Raw genomic sequence first — 21,293 nt, forward strand, 5'->3', positions numbered from 1 at the left:
CACCAGACTCTTTAGTAGTAGCAACCACACACAAAAGAGCCAACTCTCAAACAGCTGGTGATGCCCCTCCACCAGATAAGGAGAGTAAGAGAATAGATGCGGCAGGAAAGAGGGCAGCCGCACAACTGGCCAATCAGTGGCATATTGCTAACTCTATTGGCCTTCTCTCAAGGTATGATCAGCCAATGGGACAAGATGGAGGAACTCCTTATATTACCTCCTGCAAGAACACAAATAGAGGCTACCAAATAGCCTCTGTGGGTAAATGAATATCTATACGTTGTGCCCTCAACGCTGACGACACTGCAGCTGGGGGGGACAAAATCAAGCGTCTCACTGCACAGACATGTCTGGCTTTGGGTCTCCGGTTTTAAACCAAATCTCTTGCAGAATCTGCTTGCTCTCCCATTCAATGGGGAACATTTGTCTGTCCCTCAAATAGATACTTTACTGGAATAGAGCAAGGGAGATACTGAAACAGTGAAAGCCATGGGAACGCCGCAAACACCTTCCCATTGTGGCGCTTTTCGCTACTCATCATACCGTGGAGGGTCGAAAACAACCTCTCTTGGGACCTCCACATGATATCACTGGCCGCAAACTCAAACCACCTCGTCTAGAGGTTGCTACGGAAGTTTGTATAGGAGTAATTACTCCAAAGGCAGAGGCAAAGATGGATTCACCAAGCCATCCGCCATTAAACCCTGACTTACCTCGCATTCCCCCCACTCCCCAATCACACATCACCTGGCGGGGGTCGTCTACAAGGGCTCCTACCAGTGGGTGTTGGATAATATCACATTCAACAAGGGATGTACTGTTCATATCAGAAAAAAGTAAAAGCAGGGTGATGGACGATAACCCGAGATGGGGGATCACATGGATACATTTTTTGTGCCCTCACACCACACTAAAGTTGTCATGCTTCATCATCAGGCGTGCTCCTCATGGGTCGGGGGTATGTTTTCATATGATACAGATCTGGGTCTTTATATGCTGATGGGTCTGTGTCATAGGTATCTCATGGCCCCTTCAGAGGAGTATGTTGTAGGGTCAGCTGGTGAAGCAAGTGGCGAGGACGGTGTGCAGCCAGCATGAGTGGTGGGCTAGTGTGTAAAGGGCTAGTGGCCTGGCACATCTTCGGGTTAAGTTGGTGTATCCAAAGCCTCTTTAGAAGTCAGCTACCTTTAGGAAGGTTGAGCCCCAGTCTGTGGAGGTACAGTAATGATGTGGCCTTTGTCAGGGTGGATCATTATACGTTTCTGCCAGGTTTCCATTTCCTCCTGCAGTCTGTGAAGCAGGGGTTCCACAAGCCCAGATCCATGAACGGCTTTGCTCTGTGCCGATGTTTTCAGCTGCGAGGATCTCAGCTCCGATGCTGGCAGTGACCCACACTTTGCCCCCCAAAGACGACAGGTGGGTCCGACCATGGCCCAAGGCAGTGGTGGCCTGGCAGTCTGCTTTGAGTGTTCATGAACGTGTAGGTGACACTTTGTGGTGGTATGCTGGGGACAATGTCGAGGTGGTGGGGACACAGTACTCGTGGCTTGTTGAGCTGGGGGGGGAAGGTCTTGCATCTCTAGTTCGAAGCAGCAGCAGACGCCTTTGTATAATGTTCTTCCTGAATGTCCTCGGGGCAGAACAGATCCAGTGTGTTATCTGCGCTCCTTAGAGGCGGCGGGCCCAGCGGTTGTGTAAAGTGTTCCTCGACGTGAAGGACTGGCAAGTCTTGCAGCTAGCTTTGCCGTGTTCAGCGGAGAGGCACAAATTGCAGACAGTGCAGATTGGTGTGAGGGTATTTAGCATGACACCCAGGACAATAACAAAAGCACATCCGTCCATCACCGAGAGGACATAGTTAGGGTCTTGGGGGGGGGGGGGGGGGGGGGGGGGGGAGAGAAAACACAGAAGGAGTGAAGTAAAGACCCAAAGAACCACTTGGGGCCAACTCAACAGAAGATCACCCCAACAAATCTAGAATTGCTGAACCAAACAGAGGGGTGAGAGAGAGCGGGAAAGGGGGAAGAGGAGAAGAGGGAGAAAAGAGGGGAAGAAGAAGGGAAGGAGAGGACTGCGATTGATAATACCAACAGTAAAGAGGTATGAACCAAGAAGGGTGCAGCACACTGGTGTTGAACCAGAGCACGAAACCACATGTCCGATCTGGAAGGCGGAAGAAAATCTAACAATGGAGTTGTTGACCATGCGCATTACGAAGGAGCCACAGTACCTTGTGACCTGAAAGACTTCCTTCGAAGAAAAACAGCTTGCACACATCCGAGCCCAACCCTAGATGGCAGGATTATGCACAGCATGTGTATCTACAGCCACAAAGGACTCGAACAAAAAGTTATGGAGCCCTAAGTGCAAAATACCCGAAATAGCCAAAAAGGGCTCAGCACTGAGGGGTTAAGCTTAGGTTTTCACTTGCAGCTGTTATATGTTTTCAGGTACGAATTAAACAAATGCAAATTTATTCTAGACTCGTCTCATGTTTCGTTAGAAATGCTGCAGTCTGCTCACCTTAAAACAATAAATGAATAAAAAAAAAACAGCACATCATCTATGCTTAAATGATCTAATCATGGATCTATACCTCCAGAGACCTGAATGTGTTGGCATGAATCAAAAAAACAAGAGAACAAAATCACAAAGATCACATAAGGGCATGCGAAGGGGTTTATGATGAAATGGGAAGCGAAAATGATTGGCTCCCTCATATATTTAGTAATCTTCACAGAGAGCTATCAAACTGCACAATGATTTGTAAGCCCTGTGAAACTAAGTTGAGAAACTTGTGAATTTCAGCACTCCTCACACACAAAAAAGGAAGCAAACACCAGCGCGAGTCATCAGAGGTTTAATAGAAGGCATCAGGTGCGTGAGCTCACACATTCTAATGACTCCTCTTATGAAAAAAGGGGTCAATAAACACAGCAAAGAATTACATTCGTTCAAAATTTGGAATCCACAGTGCAAATGAAGTTGTGTATTCCACACTCCAATTTATCCTTCACTTTCACGCAGCATGGTTTATTTTACTTTATCAACTCACCTACTCCTGTGTGTGGTTCACATGGCCTGACACTAAGTCCTGAAGTGTTTTCTTGGGCAATGTCAGATTAGAGAGCAATGTGCGGACCAATCTCTAAAGGCTGAGAGTATTTTGGTAGGTGATATCTAATCTAAGGTTTCAGAGAAGCAAGAATGCTAATCTACACTCTAAAACAGGAAAAATCTCAACTGAAGGTTCACTGAAAAGAAAAATCTTCAATCCTGCTCTCAGAGAGGAGAGTTCTGCATTGCAGTCTCAATGTATAGCTGCTGTCCTGTTGCGAGGTATCTTGGTACAGGCCCTCAGAGTGGACATCTCTGCTCAGCCTCCTAGAGATGTGGATTTTCTTACCTAAGTTCTAGGTATAAAACAAACTTTCACTCATGCAACAAAGTGACTGTCAATCCCATCCCTCAGTGAGGCAGGACCTCAAATAATAGCTCTAAATACTCTGCTTGTTAGTGTGCTTTATAAGTACTCATTCGCTCACTCAAATCACTGACAGCAACACCGAGGCACAATTTCCAAACCCATGTCTCAGACAAGTAATATCTAGATCCCATCTCCACAGAGACGCGATCTCTAGTTAAAACTTTCAGAGTGGCAAATTTCTAAGATTCTCTAAGAGCGGAGATCTCTAAACCTAAATTCAGCAAAGGTAGGACTGATAATCCCAGAACTTCATAAAGCAAGAAAATCTTAGCTCTGAAAACACTGTCTGTTCTGTCTGCTATGGAAGTCCAATCCCTCATTCATACACTAAAGATATCTAATGCCAGGCCTAAATGGAGGACGATGTATAGTGCCAGCTCCAAGGAGCGGAAGCTGTCTAATCTCAACTCTCCGAGAGATGTGAGTTGTAGAAGCAAGGCTCTGGAAAGGCAACGGCTCTAGCTGGCAGCGATTGGCAATTTCTAGTCGCAGCTACCAGACGTGAAACCTCTAATCTAGGCTCCAAGTAAGGCACGATCTCCAACAGTAACACAAGAGACACCATCCCAGATCCTAGCTCTAAAAGAGGACGGTGTGACCTCAGCTCTACAATAAAATAAAGCTCTAATCCCTGCTCTGACAAAGGTGGTTAGATCTCTCGTCTCATGTCTATGGAAGAAGAGGTCTGTAGTCTCAGTGTTGAGAGGTGGGGTCTTTGATCCTCGGTCAGAAAGGGTTGCACTCTTCACTGTTAGCTGTAGGGGTGTCATCTTTCACCCCAGTTCTCAGAGGTGAGAGCTGTGGTAGCAAGCAGCATTGTCAATGGTTAAGTTTAAAATGTCAGATCTCGGATAGAGGAGGCCTCATGGCCAGTGCCCTAGGGTGCAACAGTAATACCAGCTAATCCTTACAATGACATGAGGCAAGTTATCGCTACTCCCTGGTCTAAACCCAGAAATTGGAGGTTCCCAAGACCATTTTGAGCAGGGTATCCCTTAAAACCCGATTCTTTTTGAGGGGAGAGGGGAGGGGAGGTTAGTCCCACAGAGAGACAAAGAGTGACTCCCAACTCTGAGAAGCAATAACACAAACAGCCTGGACCCTGTGGCACTAATGCCAATGTGGAACAAGTTAAGAGCTCAGGCGTAGGACTGAGAACTCTGGGCTCTAAATTAAGACCTGAGAAAAGAGATATTGGAGTTGCCCGGCCCCTTGAATCTAGTCAGGCCTCCAAAACATACAGAAATGAAATAAATAACTCCTAAAAACAGGCAATAAAACTGATTTAGGCAAATAAAATAAAAAAGTAAAAACATGGGTACCTCTGTTGTGATATAATCTGTTTGCAGATATTAAGGCACATAAACAGCACTATGCATTTTTGCCTGAAACCCTCTCCGGATCATGGGGCAGCATTCCCATATGTGACACTTGTCAAGGTCACCTGAATTAACAGGTCTCCACAGCAGTGAAGGAGACGAGCCTACTTAACCTTGATATCTTATAGTCAGTTCTGTGTCATGAAGGCAGGACACCTCATGTTATCTTATATATATATATATATATATACATATATATATATATACACACACACACACATATATATATATATACATATACGCACATCACAATCTTCCAGTGCTATGGCCTTGCAGCACTACTCTGGAACTGTGGCCCCAATGCCAGCTGCGCCAAATACAGTCAGGAGTCTGGGGCTCTCATCCCAGCTGTGGGAGAGAAGGTAGTTCACACCTTACAGGCAGGAGACATAACCTATGGCCCTAGCACTGTGAGTAAGAAGAGAGACCAGGCCTCCCACAGAGGCCAACTGGACCCTGTCCACAGCTTTGTGCGAGAGATTGCATCTCACAACTCCCAGATATGCCACCTGGCTCCTTTCTTCAGCTCGGTGGGGGGGAAGAACTCAGGCCTGGCATAAGGCCACATAGCACCTACCCACAGGTTTGACAGAGAAAGAAAAGATCTGGCGACTTGATGCAATTCTGTAAGGGAGGTGTGAATTAGGGACTTCCATAAAGAGCATATGGCCTCTATATCCCCCAGGTTTGATCTCCACTCACAGAGAGAGAGATGCAAAACAGACCTCAGTCAGGCCCCCAGGCCACTGCCCCCAGCTCTGAGAGAAAGCATGTCAGCTCAAGTCTCCCACACAGGCCACCTGCCTTCTGTGCCCCATCTCCATCCAATCATAAATCGGTCAGGCTTAATGAACGGTACACCAGGACTGGAAGATAGGACCCCAGGGCTCCAGTCCTTGTTCTCTGACAGAAATAGGAGATAAGGCCTGGAAGATAGGAATCCTGGACCCTGATTCTAGCTTCAAGGTACTTGTGGAATCGGCTCTTGGCAACAACCAAAAAAAAAAAAAAAAAAAACACAAGATAAGAGCATAACAATGACTTAAAAACTCTAGGCCTTCAATGCCATTTGTAAGAAACATGCAAGCTTGGAAGAAAAAGTGCACCCCCATGCTATTATCACAGCTCTGAGACACACTACATTAGAAGGCAAAGGCCCAGGAGTCTAACCCAAGTCAGCTGTCGAAGACAGAGATGAGATATCTGTTCTAGGATGTGGGGCAATTGGCTCCGGTCTCAGGCTTTGAGACATACAGGCTCAGTTCTAGGGGAAAGTGAAGAAATTAGCCCTAGAAGACATGTCGGAGCCGGGGACCCTGGCCACAAAGAAGTGCTGAAGGACACGACAACTGACGAAGTGTCAAGCCTGCCACTCTCTAATCTTAGCCAAAACTCGGTAATAGAGTCAAAGATCCCAGATCACAGAATAAAGCATTCTGTAAGGACTATGGCCACACTTACAATGTCTTCGCTGGAATTCTGTGTGACCATGTGACTTTATCCATATCAAAAGCCTACTTTTTGCAAGCTGGCTCACAGAGAGCTATCATGCCCAAGGCGGACTGTGCACCAATTCCATCACATGCGGTTGGATCCTGAGATCCTATGTAATATCTGGAGTTGTGTGCATCTGCATATACAAAAGGTGTAAAAATTAAGCTAACAGTCTCTATCATTAGGAGTTGGTTAACAACCGAGGGTTAGTATCTCCAAGCAATATCAGGTACATTGCATATATGCAAGGCTGGGAACGAATCTCACTCCTGATTCAGGGCTTGGTATGGGAAAGATCTGTGTTGAATAAAACAGACTTCAAGTTTACCTTAGAACTTCTGTACTCTGCTGCTAAAACCTTGCCTCATCTACAATGTGTGGTAACAAGGCCACTGCATGTAAAATACACTCCTTGAAGTGGTGCTATTCCCACATTCAGAGAATGGGGAATGTTAGATGCAAGAATAATACTGATTTAAGACACCTGAACAGTGCTTGGCCTATTCTTCGCTGAGACTCCTTGCTACGCGCATTGTTGAGACGGGAGTCAAAGTAATTAAAAATGCACCTCAGTTACGCCGCCACAGCCTCCGTGGCACGCTCGTTTGCCTTTCTCGACCTGTGTAAGTATTCACGGCACATTTACTGTCCTGTGGGATACCTGGGCCACCCAGTGCTGCCGGGCAGGGAAGGCTGCAGCGGGTATCCCGGAGAAGGGCTTGGATACTGGGGATAGGGAGGTTGAGGGGGCCCGGGGTATCTCTGTATCTGAGTTGGATATGGACACTGAGACTGGCTAGCTGGGGAGTACGTTGGATAGGGAGGTTGACCACTAGGAGGACGCTGGGGAGGGTAGCCCGGGCCTCCTGGCAAAGGGTAACCCGGGCCTCCTGGCAGAGGGTAACCCGGGCCTCCTATCCGAGGATATGAATAACTGGGGCCCACAGGTGGAGAGTAGCTGGGTGCTGGGTGGCCTACACTATGATTCGAAGTCCCAGGGTGAGGATAAGAGAAACTGGAACCCCCTGGTCGAGGGTGGCCTGGAGTCGTCCCCTGAGGAAATGTTCTTTGAGGGCTTGACTGTGAACTTTGTGGCCCCATAAATCCTGGAAACGCAGCTGGAACCAAGTTCCCATGGGCAACTGGTCCTATAAGCATTGATTGATCCGGAAGAGGGGGGCTTGGGGAGTACGGTAAAACGCAGGGGGGAGATGAACGGCTGGCAGGTGGCCCCAGAATCATTGGTGGGTCCACCAACGGTGGCACTGGGGCAGGATGAATAAAAGGCTGGGTCTGGCTTTCCGACTGCTGCATACTGGGTTGGGGTGCCGTCTCTTGCATCTTCAACAGCTCTTGAAGCTTTTCGACTCGGACTCGCCGCTGGTGGGACAGTCGCCTCTTAGAAGAAAAATCCTCCAGGAATGACTCTAGCGAGATAAGGCCTTCTAGAAACTTCTCTGCCATTTCCTACAACAAGAAACATCACAATAAGGTATGGTGAATGCGCTAGCCACAACTCAAGAAAGCATAGAACTGCCACCATATAGCACATTTAGTCGAAACATCTGATTTTTAAACTGTGATAGATTTAAGAGTGCGTGAACTCTGACAAGCCCTGCACTACTACAACAGAGTACAGTTAATCCGAAAGATATGCTTGGAAAAGGACTGGTTAGACTCAACAAAATTAAACATCGAAGTAATTACTCAGATTCTACAATATGCCATCAAAATTGCTAATTCAATATATGAAAAGATAGAGTACTTACTAAAACTTAAAGTCAGAACCTGCATTTCTTTAGTTAACATTTTTATTAAGTTTCATACAAAAAAAGGGTACAGTTTTATAGTACTTTTTCATCAGCATAATTTCTTCCTGTGTAACTTCCAGTTTTAACACGACTTCTCTAAAATCATGGAATTGTGTCAGTGAAGATTGATAACGATAAACCCCAAACATCTGATGTCAATAACTACATTTTCAAGTTATCCACAAGCTAGTCAATAGTTCCATGTTATTTCTTAGAATCCGAGCCTTAGCCAATATTTGTATGTTCCAGGTGTAGCTGATTGGCCTCCATCATGGCTATCACAATTCTGAGCACAGCCCTCCTATAGCACTGCTGTAGGCATTACAACAAACACATTCTCAGAGAAAGGATCCCCAAATATCATGAAATAGCGGTCATTGATTATTTAGTTTGTAAATCAACTGCTCGTGTATTGCTAGAGTCATCACGGCTTCCGGCCAGTCCTCATAGGTTGGGGGTAGATTTGACTTCCTCTTCCAGGTAGGAAGGGTCCTGCTAGCCCTATAGCAGGGTCTATCCATCTTTGACTACAATCTCTTGTGCATCAAGTAGGATTTGATGTCTCATGTTTTTCAGATTGCACTGAAGTGATTTCCGATAGGTATTCCGGAGTAGTGAAGGACCAGAGAATGTCTACCGTATCACAAAATAACTAAATTTCAATCAGCTTCCCCCCCACCCCCAAACTGCCCTCTGTCAAGAGTTAAGACCATCCCTCTTCAGAGTAATTTATCCGAATGTGACTCTGCCATTATTCAGACAAAATTATCCCCTGGGTCTGCCGTACCATTCACCAATGAAAGTCTTGAATATCTACAAAACTATTCTTTTGTAGCTTCCTCACTACATCAGCTATGCGGTGGGAAATATTCTGGTAGGTTAAATGGTTGTTTTTGAGTTTCTGTAGAAGAGGATGTTTAAGCTGTAGAAACTATCAATGTTGATTTCAGGAAAGGTGAAATTCACTTGCAGGTCAATAACTCCTAGCAAAATGTTCACCCTTCAATGAGTTGCTCGCCCTTGTTCTGTATGGGGTCTTGTAGCTACTGTAAACAGTTCTGCCTATGTGCTTGATGGAAGGAGTACCAGGTTTTAGGGAACCTAGTATGATCGACCAGACACTTGCGATCCACCTCCCTCTTACTCGTAGACACCACCACCACCACCCCTGGATCCAGTGATCCAGAAGCAGAGGATGCTTTTTCTCTCACCTGGTATCCAAAGCTTGGAACGACCTTCCCCTGCACCTCGGGAGAGCCGCACCGCTACAGGAATTCAGAAAAGGACTTAAGAACTGGCTGTTAGGAGCACCATAAAAGCAGCTAGAAACTCAAGCGCCTTGAGACCCTCTGGTGATTTGCCATGCTTTATAAATCCTGATTGATTATACTGCCCCTTCCAATTGCTGACATATGATACATACATAACACTTGCGGTTCTCTAACCTTTTCCTGTAAATAGTTTTACAGGCACACACAATATGGAGTCGCCAAGTTTGAACTGAGATATGCCATTTGTGATAGTACATGCACTGAATGGTATGTTTCCATTTTATGTTATGTAAATGTAAGCCACCTGAGGATGTGGTAGAATAGAGTTTGGACACTACTAGTCGTGATCATTTTTCTCATCAGATTTAATTTTTGAGAAGGAGGTCCATTATTTGCAATTGTGTATGTGGTCGGTTAATGGTAGCACACTAAAAACTTAATTGAACCTGGGGCAACCACCATTTTAATTGTATTCTGCCCTAGATGCAGAATTGTAAAATATTATATTTCACAAGATCCAGCATCCTTAGTTCTTCCTGCACCACATGGAAGCCGCTTACCAATATTCAAATAAATTTTGGTTAGTTGCGATGTGAATGTAGGACACCCTCAGAACCAAGTTCTGGGGGGAGAGGAGTCTCAGTCAGGGACCTTTGTAGTTAGGAGGGAGACCCATAGCAGGGGGGGGTAGGAGAAAATCAACAAGAGAACTAAGTTGTTGCATGTAAAAAAAAAAAAAAAAACAACTAGGTTCAGTTTTCATTCTATAGTACATCATTTGAATCAAGTTGCTTCTTTTCACTGGTGATGAGTGGTTCACATGCACAAGAAGACTAAGAAGCAGTATAAGGTATCACTGCAACTTGTAAGAGTAGCCATGCGGACTCAGAGAAACATTGTGATGGAGCAGAGACGAATGCAAGTGACCTAGATTCCCATGGTGAAGTGCTGATGGGTTGGGATGGAAGGTGACTCTTGCAACATTCTTGTTTAATTTTGAGTGCTGGGGCAAGTTTCTGGTTCTGCTGGAGTTGGCATTGATTCAGCAGGGGCACCCGCTCATGTGCTCTAGCCAGCTATCTCGTGATAACAGCGGCTGGGATAAGCCTGTGCACGGTATACGAGGTCTGAATAATGGCTAGAGTGTGTCCAAAGGGAGAAGGGAGAGTGAAGCACCAGTAGCTGTTCACTGAGGAGGAGGCTGGCATGGCAGCCGCAGGTACCAGGAAGATACTGCTGCTGAACTAGAAAGGGCGTGTGCTTCCATGTAAGGTCAAGAAGAGATGTCAGGATTCAAATAGAGGCCACTAGGATCGACTGTGCATATACTTTAAAGGAGCCAGTCAGCACATCTTGAAGAGACTGAGCTATAAAACAACCTTAAACATAGGTTGTGGGGGGCAAGGGACAGCAGAGGTTTGCATCTGGGATGTAAAGAAACCCTCAGTGCAAGTATATACGAGCTACAGCACAGTAGCAGCACGAAGGATAGAGGCTCATTACCAGTTTACCAATCAACTCCATAGAGCAGTGTGTGAATACTGGAAAACTGATGCGCATGCCCACTACATGCATTCCCAACAATGCAAACCGGAGTGGCTGCATTCTACAACTGCGGATTTTGTATGTGGTGCTGGAACTGTACTTGTACATTCCAAAATCCACAAAAAGGCTGTCTCTTGTAGTGCTCCGATCATTGCTAGTTCTCCAATGATTCATCATCAACATGGAGGGAACAAGGACATCCACATGTTCTAATAATAAGGACAGCCGGTTTTGAAGAGGCATAGGTAGATGGTGGTTTAACAAAGCTTCCGTAGAGAATTGGGGGGGATATTTTTTTCAGAACAACAAAAAATAGCTATACTAAAGCACTCTCTGTGCATGCAGTAAAGAGAGGCAGCTTACTATCTGCCTCAGGATACCAGAAAGAGGGCAGCATTAAAGAATCTGGAGGAAGAGACTTGTAATCAGTAGAAACACATGGAAACATTGTGTGTAAGGGTGAGTGGAGGATAGGAACATAAATAGTGTATGATTTAAGAGAGGAAATAGGTCCAAGTCGGGTATGAATACTGTTGAAAAGGGACCACTAAAAACATAATGGTAAAAAAACAATACTTGACAAAAATATTGTCAAAAATGTGTTTACCAGAATATCGTGTTATACTAATAGTAAGAACATAATATCGGAAAAAAATATCACTGATGTAAATATTATACAAAAATATTGATTTTAAAAATATACACAGTTTAAAATAGTAAATCTTCAATATTACTATGTATAGTACCACAAGCCTAAAAATATATATTTTACATTGTATTTATATTGTTTAAGATTTTAAATGTACTACTATGGAAAGCATATATATTGACACACACAAAACAGACATTATATATACAAAATTAAAAAATATAAACAATCCAATTACAAAATATATTCATTTAGCTACTGAATAATATAAAAAAATGAAACCCCTCCAAAAGCACATGTACCCAAAATATTCTAAACAAAACAATAATAAAACCAAATATTACATTTAAAAAATAAATACTATCAAATATATTTAACCAATATTAGGAAAAGTCGGGAATATTAGGTACACTATTTCCACTCCAGTTTACACAACAGTAGGGAAAGCATTGAACAGGTTAAATGCATAATTCACACTCCAAACACTGCAACTGAACGGATAGGGTTCTATTTCGGAGGGGTTAGATTTACTATTCCTACTCCAGTCTAGGCAACAGTAGGCAAAGTACTTCACTTCAAATGCATTACATATATGAATTACCCTATTAATGTAGAAAAAATATTAAACTCTTAATATAAACATTAAAATATTTTTTTTTAAATAAAAAATGAAAAATCTAATTACATACAATAAACTCAACTTTCATAACTACCAAAAAGAATATAAAATAATTAGTAATACATTTAATTTCGATACATAAAAAAAATTCAAATATCAGCACAAACTTTCTGAAATATACCATAAAATTAAAAGTTGAAGAAATTATACATTAAAAAAAATAAAATCATGACTAGTTACTAAATTATGTGTCAATTATAAAATATTTATATTCTTCTAATCCAAATCATCCAAAAAAGTAAACCATTAAAAAAAATGTATAAATACGTAGAAAAGTAAACAGTAGTACAATTACACAATTGTCACCTAATTAATTTACAGCTAGTAATTAAATGACATAATATAAAAACATTAAATTACATTTAATTTTAATGTAACTTTCCACACTACACCCTACAAACCTAGCAGTCTGCACCTAAATTATAACTAATATAAATCCTTATTAAACAATTTACATAATTAAATAATTAGTAAAGTGTAAATTACTTAAACGTCCCACCTTTTCACCTTACAAGCCAGTAGCCTGCACCTAAAAAAAATAACTAAAATAATTCAATATTAAACAATTTTCATAATTAATAAATTAAATTAACAATAAATGGTAATTACCAAATTAACTTCCCACCCTATACCCTACATACACAGTAGCTTACAACTAATGTATAACTACAATCAGTATAAAACAAATTACATAATTACTAATCTATTACATAAAATAATTAACAAGTATTGTTTAACTTTCCACCCTACCTCCCTACAAACTTGACAACCTGCAACACTATAAATTACTAAAAAATCGAAACCACTTAAAATTACAAACTATATTTAAAAACAAAATGTAGAATTATACAAATAGTAACACATATAAATATTAACTAGAACATATATTTAAAAAATATATATATATATATTTTTTTCAACTATGTTCCTGAAAACAATATTAAAAACAACAATATTCTCAAAAATTACATCACCAGAGGAAAACATTATTGTGAATATTTTTAAGTCATAGTATTTTTGAAACTGTTTGTTACCATATTTTTGACTTTCGATATTTTGAACTTGACGTTTTGTCTGAATACCACTGAAAAGGGTGAAGGTGAGAATGATATTACAGCCATAAAGAAGGTGTCTAATTTCAAGATATGTTGGGGTTGGAAAAGTAAAGGATGCTCCTTTGTGTGACAAAGTTAGATAGTAAAGTGTCTGACTCTGGTGCGAGGTACACGATTTGGGAAGAGATCTTGCATATGTATTAAAGAATCTGATATCAAGCAAATGAAACGAAGAAAACTGAGGTTCCAATGAATTTTGAAAAGGAAAGGAAAGTCAGTTTAAGGGAAGCAGCACTCTTACCAAAGGGGTTGGTGGCAAAAGATGGCAGTTGTTTATTGGGACAGCCTCAACAATGGCATGGTTAATGGCAACCATCCCAAGCACTTACTGTGTGTACAGCATCAAGGGGTTTATGACTGAGATAAAAGGAGGTACCAAAATGTTCACTAAGAAGTTGGGATTACTGAAGAAATACCACTGAGTAAGACTTCAAAGCAGAACATTACATAGCATAAGGGAGAGGTTCCTAGGATACATAAAATAAGGCTTGTGCCGCTAGTATTAAGAGAGAAGCTGAAGCAAGAACTTGAAAAGTTGTGTATTGGCTATTTAAGGTATAAAAGCTTAGACACCTCAGAGTGGGTGGCTGCAAGTCCTCTAGCATGGAAGGATGGAGCGATAAGATGCGCAGATCTGAGACACCTTACAAAATTAATGTAGCGAGACCATCAATGAGATGATGGGTATGTATTTTCAACTTATCATTGTATCAACAAATTGCTTCAAATGAAGAGTGTAAGCCTCTGATGTTATTTACCAAGCCAGATGAAGGGTATAGATTATGTTGCATGCCCTTTGGGCTGGCATCCACATTAGCAGTATTTCGGATTGAAGTGCAGCAATTTTTTTTAAAGATGTTAAGATTGCACATGTTTACTTTAAAACTAAAGATGCAGTTGTGGAAGCGAAACTACGTGACCACATACTTTCGGAGGTACACTTATGTATTAAGACATTATATGGAGTAATGGTCATGTAGTGTGCTTTAATGTGGAGTAATGTTCATACGGAGTACTTTGTTATTTCTTTTCTTAGCTATGCTGGTTTCAGATAAAAGGAAAGGAAAATGTCACTTACCCAGTGTACATCTGTTCGTGGCATTAGTCGCTGCAGATTCACATGTTGTGCATAGTCCGCCGTCTGGTGTTGGGTCGGAGTGTTACAAGTTGTTTTTCTTCGAAGAAGTGTTTTCGAGTCACGAGACCGAGGGACTCCTCCTCCTTTGTTCCATTGCGCATGGGCGTCGACTCCATGTTAGATTGTTTTCCCCGCAGAGGGTGAGGTAGGAGTTGTGTATGTTAGTAATAGTGCCCATGCAATGGAATGAATAAGTATGTACCAAATAAGGTTTAAGTAATATATTTACAAATGTTGAAGATAACTTCCAAACGGCTACAGGCTCCCGGGGAGGCGGGTGGGCACATGTGAATCTGCAGCGACTAATGCCACGAACAGATGTACACTGGGTAAGTGACATTTTCCGTTCGGTGGCATGTGTAGCTGCAGATACACATGTTGTGCATAGACTAGTAAGCAGTTATCTCCCCAAAAGCGGTGGCTCAGCCTGTAGGAGTGGAAGTAGTCTGAAATAAAGTTCTTAGTGCGGCTTGACCTACTGTGGCTTGTTGTGCGGATAGCACATCTACACAGTAGTGCTTAGTAAATGTGTGAGGCGTAGACCATGTGGCTGCCTTACATATCTCGTTCATTGGAATGTTTCCTAGGAAGGCCATGGTACCGCCTTTCTTTCTGGTTGAATGTGCCCTTGGTGTAATGGGCAGCTCTCTCTTTGCTTTGAGGTAGCAGGTTTGGATGCACTTAACTATCCATCTGGCTATACCCTGTTTTGATATTGGGTTTCCTGTATGAGGTTTTTGAAATGCAATAAACAGTTGTTTTGTTTTCCTAATTTCTTTTGTTCTGTCAATGTAGTACATTAATGCTCTTCTGATGTCTAATGTATGTAGTGCCCTTTCAGCTACTGAGTCTGGCTGCGGGAAGAACACTGGTAGTTCTACCGTTTGATTTAAGTGGAACAGTGAAATAACTTTTGGTAAAAATTTAGGATTGGTTCTTAGGACTACCTTATTTTTGTGTATTTGAATAAAAGGTTCTTGTATAGTAAACGCCTGAATTTCACTTACTCTTCTTAGAGATGTGATGGCAATGAGAAATGCAACCTTCCACGTTAAGAATTGCATTTCGCAAGAGTGCATGGGTTCAAAAGGTGGGCCCATGAGTCTTGTTAAGACGATGTTGAGGTTCCATGAAGGAATAGGTGGTGCTCTTGGTGGTATAATTCTTTTTAGGCCTTCCATAAACGCTTTAATGACAGGTATCCTAAATAGTGAAGTTGAATGGGTAATCTGCAGGTATGCAGATATTGCTGCGAGGTGTATTTTTATGGAAGAGAAGGCTAGATTTGATTTCTGTAAATGTAGTAAGTATCCCACTACATCCTTTGGAGATGCATGTAATGGTTGAACTTGCTTATTATGGCAGTAGCAAACAAATCTTTTCCATTTGCTTGCGTAGCAGTGTCTAGTGGATGGTCTTCTAGCTTGTTTTATGACTTCCATACATTCTTGGGTGAGGTTTAAATGTCCGAATTCTAGGATCTCAGGAGCCAGATTGCTAGATTCAGCGATGCTGGGTTTGGATGCCTGATCTGTTGTTTGTGGTGTGTTAACATATCTGGCCTGTTGGGTAACTTGACATGGGGTACTACTGACAGGTCTAGTAGTGTTGTGTACCAAGGTTGTCTTGCCCATGTTGGTGCTACTAGTATGAGTTTGAGTTTGTTTTGACTCAATTTGTTTACTAGATATGGAAGGAGAGGGAGAGGGGGAAAAGCGTACGCAAATATCCCTGACCAGTTCATCCATAGAGCATTGCCTTGAGACTGCCTGTGTGGGTACCTGGATGCGAAGTTTTGGCATTTTGCGTTCTCTTTTGTTGCAAATAGGTCTATTTGAGGTGTTCCCCAAATCTTGAAGTAAGTGTTTAGAATTTGGGGGTGAATCTCCCATTCGTGGACCTGTTGGTGATCCCGAGAGAGATTGTCTGCTAGTTGATTTTGGATCCCTGGGATAAATTGTGCTATTAGGCGAATGTGGTTGTGAATTGCCCATTGCCATATCTTTTGTGCAAGGAGGCACAGCTGTGTGGAGTGTGTTCCCCCTGGTTTGTTTAGATAATACATTGTTGTCATGTTGTCTGTTTTGACAAGAATGTATTTGTGGGTTATGATGGGTTGAAATGCTTTCAACGCTAGGAATACTGCCAACAATTCGAGGTGATTTATATGCAGCTTTGTTTGATGTACGTCCCGTTGTCCTTGGATGGTGTGTTGACTGAGGTGTGCTCCCCACCCTGTCATGGAAGCATCTGTTGTTATCACGTATTGTGGCACTGGGTCTTGGAAAGGCCGCCCCTTGTTTAAATTTATACTGTTCCACCATAGAAGCGAGATGTATGTTTGGCGGTCTATCAACACCAGATCTAGATGGTGACCCTGTGCATGTGACCATTGTGATGCTAGGCACTGTTGTAAGGGCCTCATGTGCAGTCTTGCGTTTGGGACAATGGCTATGCATGAGGACATCATGCCTAGGAGTTTTAATACCATCTTTGCCTGTATTTTTTGTGTTGGATACATGGCTTGTATAACCTTGTGAAAATTTTGAACCCTTTGTGGACTTGGAGTGGCTATTCCCTTTGTTGTGTTGATTGTTGCTCCTAAGTATTGCTGTGTTTTGCACGGCAGAATGTGAGATTTTGTATAGTTGATGGAGAAACCGAGTTTGTAGAGGGTTTGTATGACATAATCCGTGTGGTGTGAACACTTTGTTAGGGAGTTGGTCTTGATTAGCCAATCGTCTAGGTACGGGAATACGTGTATTTGCTGCCTTCTGATGTGTGCAGCTACTACTGCCATGCATTTTGTAAATACTCTTGGTGCGGTTGTTATACCGAACGGCAACACTTTGAATTGGTAATGTATTCCTTTGAATACGAACCTTAGGTATTTCCTGTGCGAGGGATGTATCAGTATGTGGAAATACGCGTCCTTTAGATCTAAGGTTGTCATGTAGTCTTGTTGCTTTAGCAGTGGTAACACGTCTTGTAGCGTGACCATGTGAAAGTGGTCTGATTTGATGTAGGTGTTTAGTGTTCTGAGATCTAGGATTGGTCTCAGTGTTTTGTCCTTTTTTGGAATTAGAAAGTACAGTGAGTAAACTCCCGTGTTTTTTTGTGTACATGGTACCAATTCTATTGCGTCCTTTTGCAGTAATGCTTGAACTTCTAGTTCTAGAAGGTCTAGATGTTGTTTTGACATATTCTGTGTTTTTGGTGGGACATCTGGAGGGAGTTGGAGAAATTCTATGCAATAACCATGTCGGATAATTGCTAAGACCCAAGTGTCTGTTGTTATCTCCTCCCAAGATTTGTAAAACTGACTTAGTCTTCCCCCCACTGGTGTTGTGTGAAGGGGTTGAGTGACTTGTGAGTCACTGTTTGGTTGGAGGGGTTTTTGGACTTTGAAATTTTCCCCAGTTTCTAGGGAATTGTCCTCCTCTGTACTGGCCCCGAAAGCCTCCCCTTTGGTACTGTCCCTGGTATGTAGACGGTGTCAATTGTGAGGTGCTGGCTTGTGTGGCTTGACCCCGAAACCCCCCTCTGAAGGTTGTTTTGCGGAAGGTGCCGAAAGTGCCTCTGCCCTGCGGGGAATAGAGTGCGCCCATGGCCTTGGCTGTGTCAGTGTCCTTTTTCAATTTCTCAATTGCCGTGTCGACTTCGGGTCCAAACAATTGTTGTTCATTGAACGGCATATTGAGCACCGCTTGCTGTATTTCCGGTTTAAAGCCAGATGTGCGCAACCATGCGTGCCTTCTTATGGTTACTGCGGTATTTATTGTTCTTGCAGCTGTGTCCGCTGCGTCCATAGAGGAGCGTATTTGGTTATTGGAGATGTTTTGTCCCCTCAACCACTTGTTTTGCCCGTTTTTGAAATTCCTTGGGTAGATGCTCGATGAGATGCTGCATCTCGTCCCAATGGGCTCTATCATATCGCGCTAGGAGCGCCTGAGAGTTGGCGATGCGCCACTGGTTTGCAGCTTGTACTGCGACCCTTTTCCCAGCTGCGTCGAACTTGCGGCTCTCCTTATCCGGAGGTGGTGCCTCGCCTGATGTGTGCGAGTTGGCTCTCTTGCGAGCTGCCCCTACCACGACTGAATCTGGTGGCAGCTGTGAGGTGATAAAAGTAGGGTCCGTGGGCGGTGCTTTATATTTTTTCTCCACCCTTGCAGTTATCGCTCTACTCTTGACAGGTTCTTTGAAGATCTGCTTTGCGTGCCTTAGCATTCCTGGAAGCATAGGCAGGCTTTGGTAGGTGCTATGGGTGGAAGAGAGGGTGTTGAAAAGGAAGTCATCCTCGACAAGTTCTGCGTGTAACAACACGTTATGGAACTCTGCTGCCCTAGCTACCACCTGTGCATACGCTGTGCTGTCCTCAGGTGGTGAGGGCTTGGTAGGGTACGACTCAGGACTATTGTCTGATACTGGGGCGTCGTATAGGTCCCAAGCGTCTTGGTCATCTTGGCTCATGGTGGTATGAGCCGGTGAATGTGACTGAGTCTGTGCCGGTGATATATGAGTTACAGGTGGAGGAGAGGGTGGCGGGGTTACCTTTTTAACCACTTTTGTTTGTGGTGTTTGTTCCTGTGTTTGGAACTCGAGTCTCCTTTTTCTCCTGATTGGGGGAAGGGTGCTGATTTTCCCTGTCCCACTTTGTATGAAGATCCGCTTTTGTGTGTGGTCCACGTCAGTGGTCTGCAACTCTTCCTCAAATCTGTGTTTGCGCATTTGAGAGGACAGTGATTGTTCCTCTGAATACGAGCTGGCAGTCGGTTCGGTTGCCGGTCGTTTTGGCACCGAAACTGTGTCTTTGCTTGTTTTCGGCTCCGAGGAGAATTTCCTCTTTTTCGGAGTCGAGCCTTCTCGGCGTCGATCATCCTCGGTGCCGCTGTCTCTGCGTCGAGCAGCTTCGGTTCCGCTGTCTCGGCGTCGATCTTTTTCGGCAGCACTGTCTCGGTCCCGAGATTGCTGCGTGCCTGTGTCTCGACCCGAGTCGGACGATCTCAGCACCGGTTCGGCCTTTTTCGGTGCCGATGGACGGTCACCTACTTTATGGGTTGAGCCATGGCCTGTTGGCAGTGGCGTCCCCTGGGCCTTGTCTGTTTTCTTGTGTGGTGCTTGCTTCGACGTCTTACTCACGGTTTCTTCGACGTCGAATTCTTCCGAGTCCGATTCATGAATGGAGAAGGCTTCCTCTTCTTCTCCTTGTTCCTCGAACCCTCGTTGTCCTGTCGGCGTGGCCGCCATCTGCAATCTTCTGGCTCGCCGGTCACGGAGCGTTTTTCGGGACCGAAACGCACGACAGGCCTCTCACGTCTCTTCCCTGTGCTCGGGCTACAGGCACAAGTTACAGACCAAATGTTGGTCTGTATATGGATATTTATTGTGGCATTTAGGACAGAATCGGAACGGGGTCCGTTCCATCAGTGTCGATGTTACACGCGGTCGGGCCGACCAGGCCCCGACGGGGGATCAAAATTACCCCGAAGGGCTACCGGAGCTCTTCACGATTCGGTGTCGATTCTATTCTAACCCGATACCGAACGAAACAATACCGACGTAGTTTTCCGAAGTTATGACTATCTTTCCGTCCCGAAACCCGGAGCGAAAAGGAACACGTCCGAACCCGATGGCGGAAAAAAAACAATCTAACATGGAGTCGACGCCCATGCGCAATGGAACAAAGGAGGAGGAGTCCCTCGGTCTCGTGACTCGAAAACACTTCTTCGAAGAAAAACAACTTGTAACACTCCGACCCAACACCAGACGGCGGACTATGCACAACATGTGTATCTGCAGCTACACATGCCACCGAACATATGTTTACCAGTGCATTTGATAATTATACTAGAATTCTATGAAATTACAGGAGTCTGTTTGTCAAGGCAGCAGCTGCTGATGCTCTGTGTCAGAAGGTTTTTTAACTCTTTAAATAGAATTCGATCAGTTCAGTAGCATTGTTTTATTTCACAAACCTACTCGAGCTATTAGGTGCCTTCTCTTCTTCCTCCATCGCTCTGTCAGACTTGTCTTTCAACACTAACGTAGCATAAGTTTACAAGTAGCACACTATGAAACTCTAAATTACGTCAATAAGTTGCACTTAAAAATCATCTTGGTGCAAGACTCACATCAGACTCCTCTTCGATGATTCTCAGTTGGTCCTGTAGAGTGGGCAGCATTAATTTTGGATCTACAGTGGCTGCAAATGAGTCTGTATGGAGAGAGATGAAGTGAGAAAGTAAGACAGAACAATGGAAACTTCCCCAAGCACTGGAATTTGCAAGAAAGTTCAAGCAACAGTAGACAATAGTTTCTAGGTGGTGGATTTGCATACGGGCAACCAACAATCTGCATTAACATTACTGTAGCAGTTTCCTCAAGCAAAAGGATCCGGATCCCAGTAGCGTCAACAGAACTGTAGTATTCATGAGCCACAATCTAATGAGCAAAACTGAGTCAGAACTTTGTCAAACATTTGTCACATTAATGAAATGTATGAGAAACTACGTAACAGATGCTGCAACCTCCATGGTAAAGGAACCCCCAAGCCACTGGGCGCACGAAAGGAGGCAGGCATTGTACTAAGATGTTCAGAAGAAAAAACCTGTTGCTTAACAAAACATTCAGCAGGAATAGAGTGTTTAGCCCCTGGCATTCAAAGAGTTGCATCTGATATCACACAGCATCTCTTGCACTGTGTGACACAGCTGAGAGTACTGAGG

At 43.5% G+C, this 21,293-nt stretch overlaps 1 protein-coding gene across 1 annotated transcript in view; it reads right to left on the bottom strand.

Annotated features, from left to right (window-relative positions):
- Positions 1-2,844: 2,844 nt before the first annotated feature.
- Positions 2,845-21,293, bottom strand: part of VPS37C (VPS37C subunit of ESCRT-I) — an 81,467-nt gene continuing 63,018 nt past the window's right edge. The window contains exons 5-6 of the mRNA XM_069233034.1: positions 20,700-20,782; positions 2,845-7,827 (exon numbers count right to left, since the gene is read on the bottom strand). Coding sequence (XP_069089135.1) covers positions 7,003-7,827; positions 20,700-20,782 — 908 coding nt within the window. The 3' untranslated portion in view covers positions 2,845-7,002. The remainder of the gene's footprint in view (positions 7,828-20,699; positions 20,783-21,293) is intronic.

The sequence above is a fragment of the Pleurodeles waltl genome, chromosome 4_2 (assembly GCF_031143425.1).
Source record: "Pleurodeles waltl isolate 20211129_DDA chromosome 4_2, aPleWal1.hap1.20221129, whole genome shotgun sequence".
Lineage (NCBI taxonomy): Eukaryota > Metazoa > Chordata > Amphibia > Caudata > Salamandridae > Pleurodeles > Pleurodeles waltl.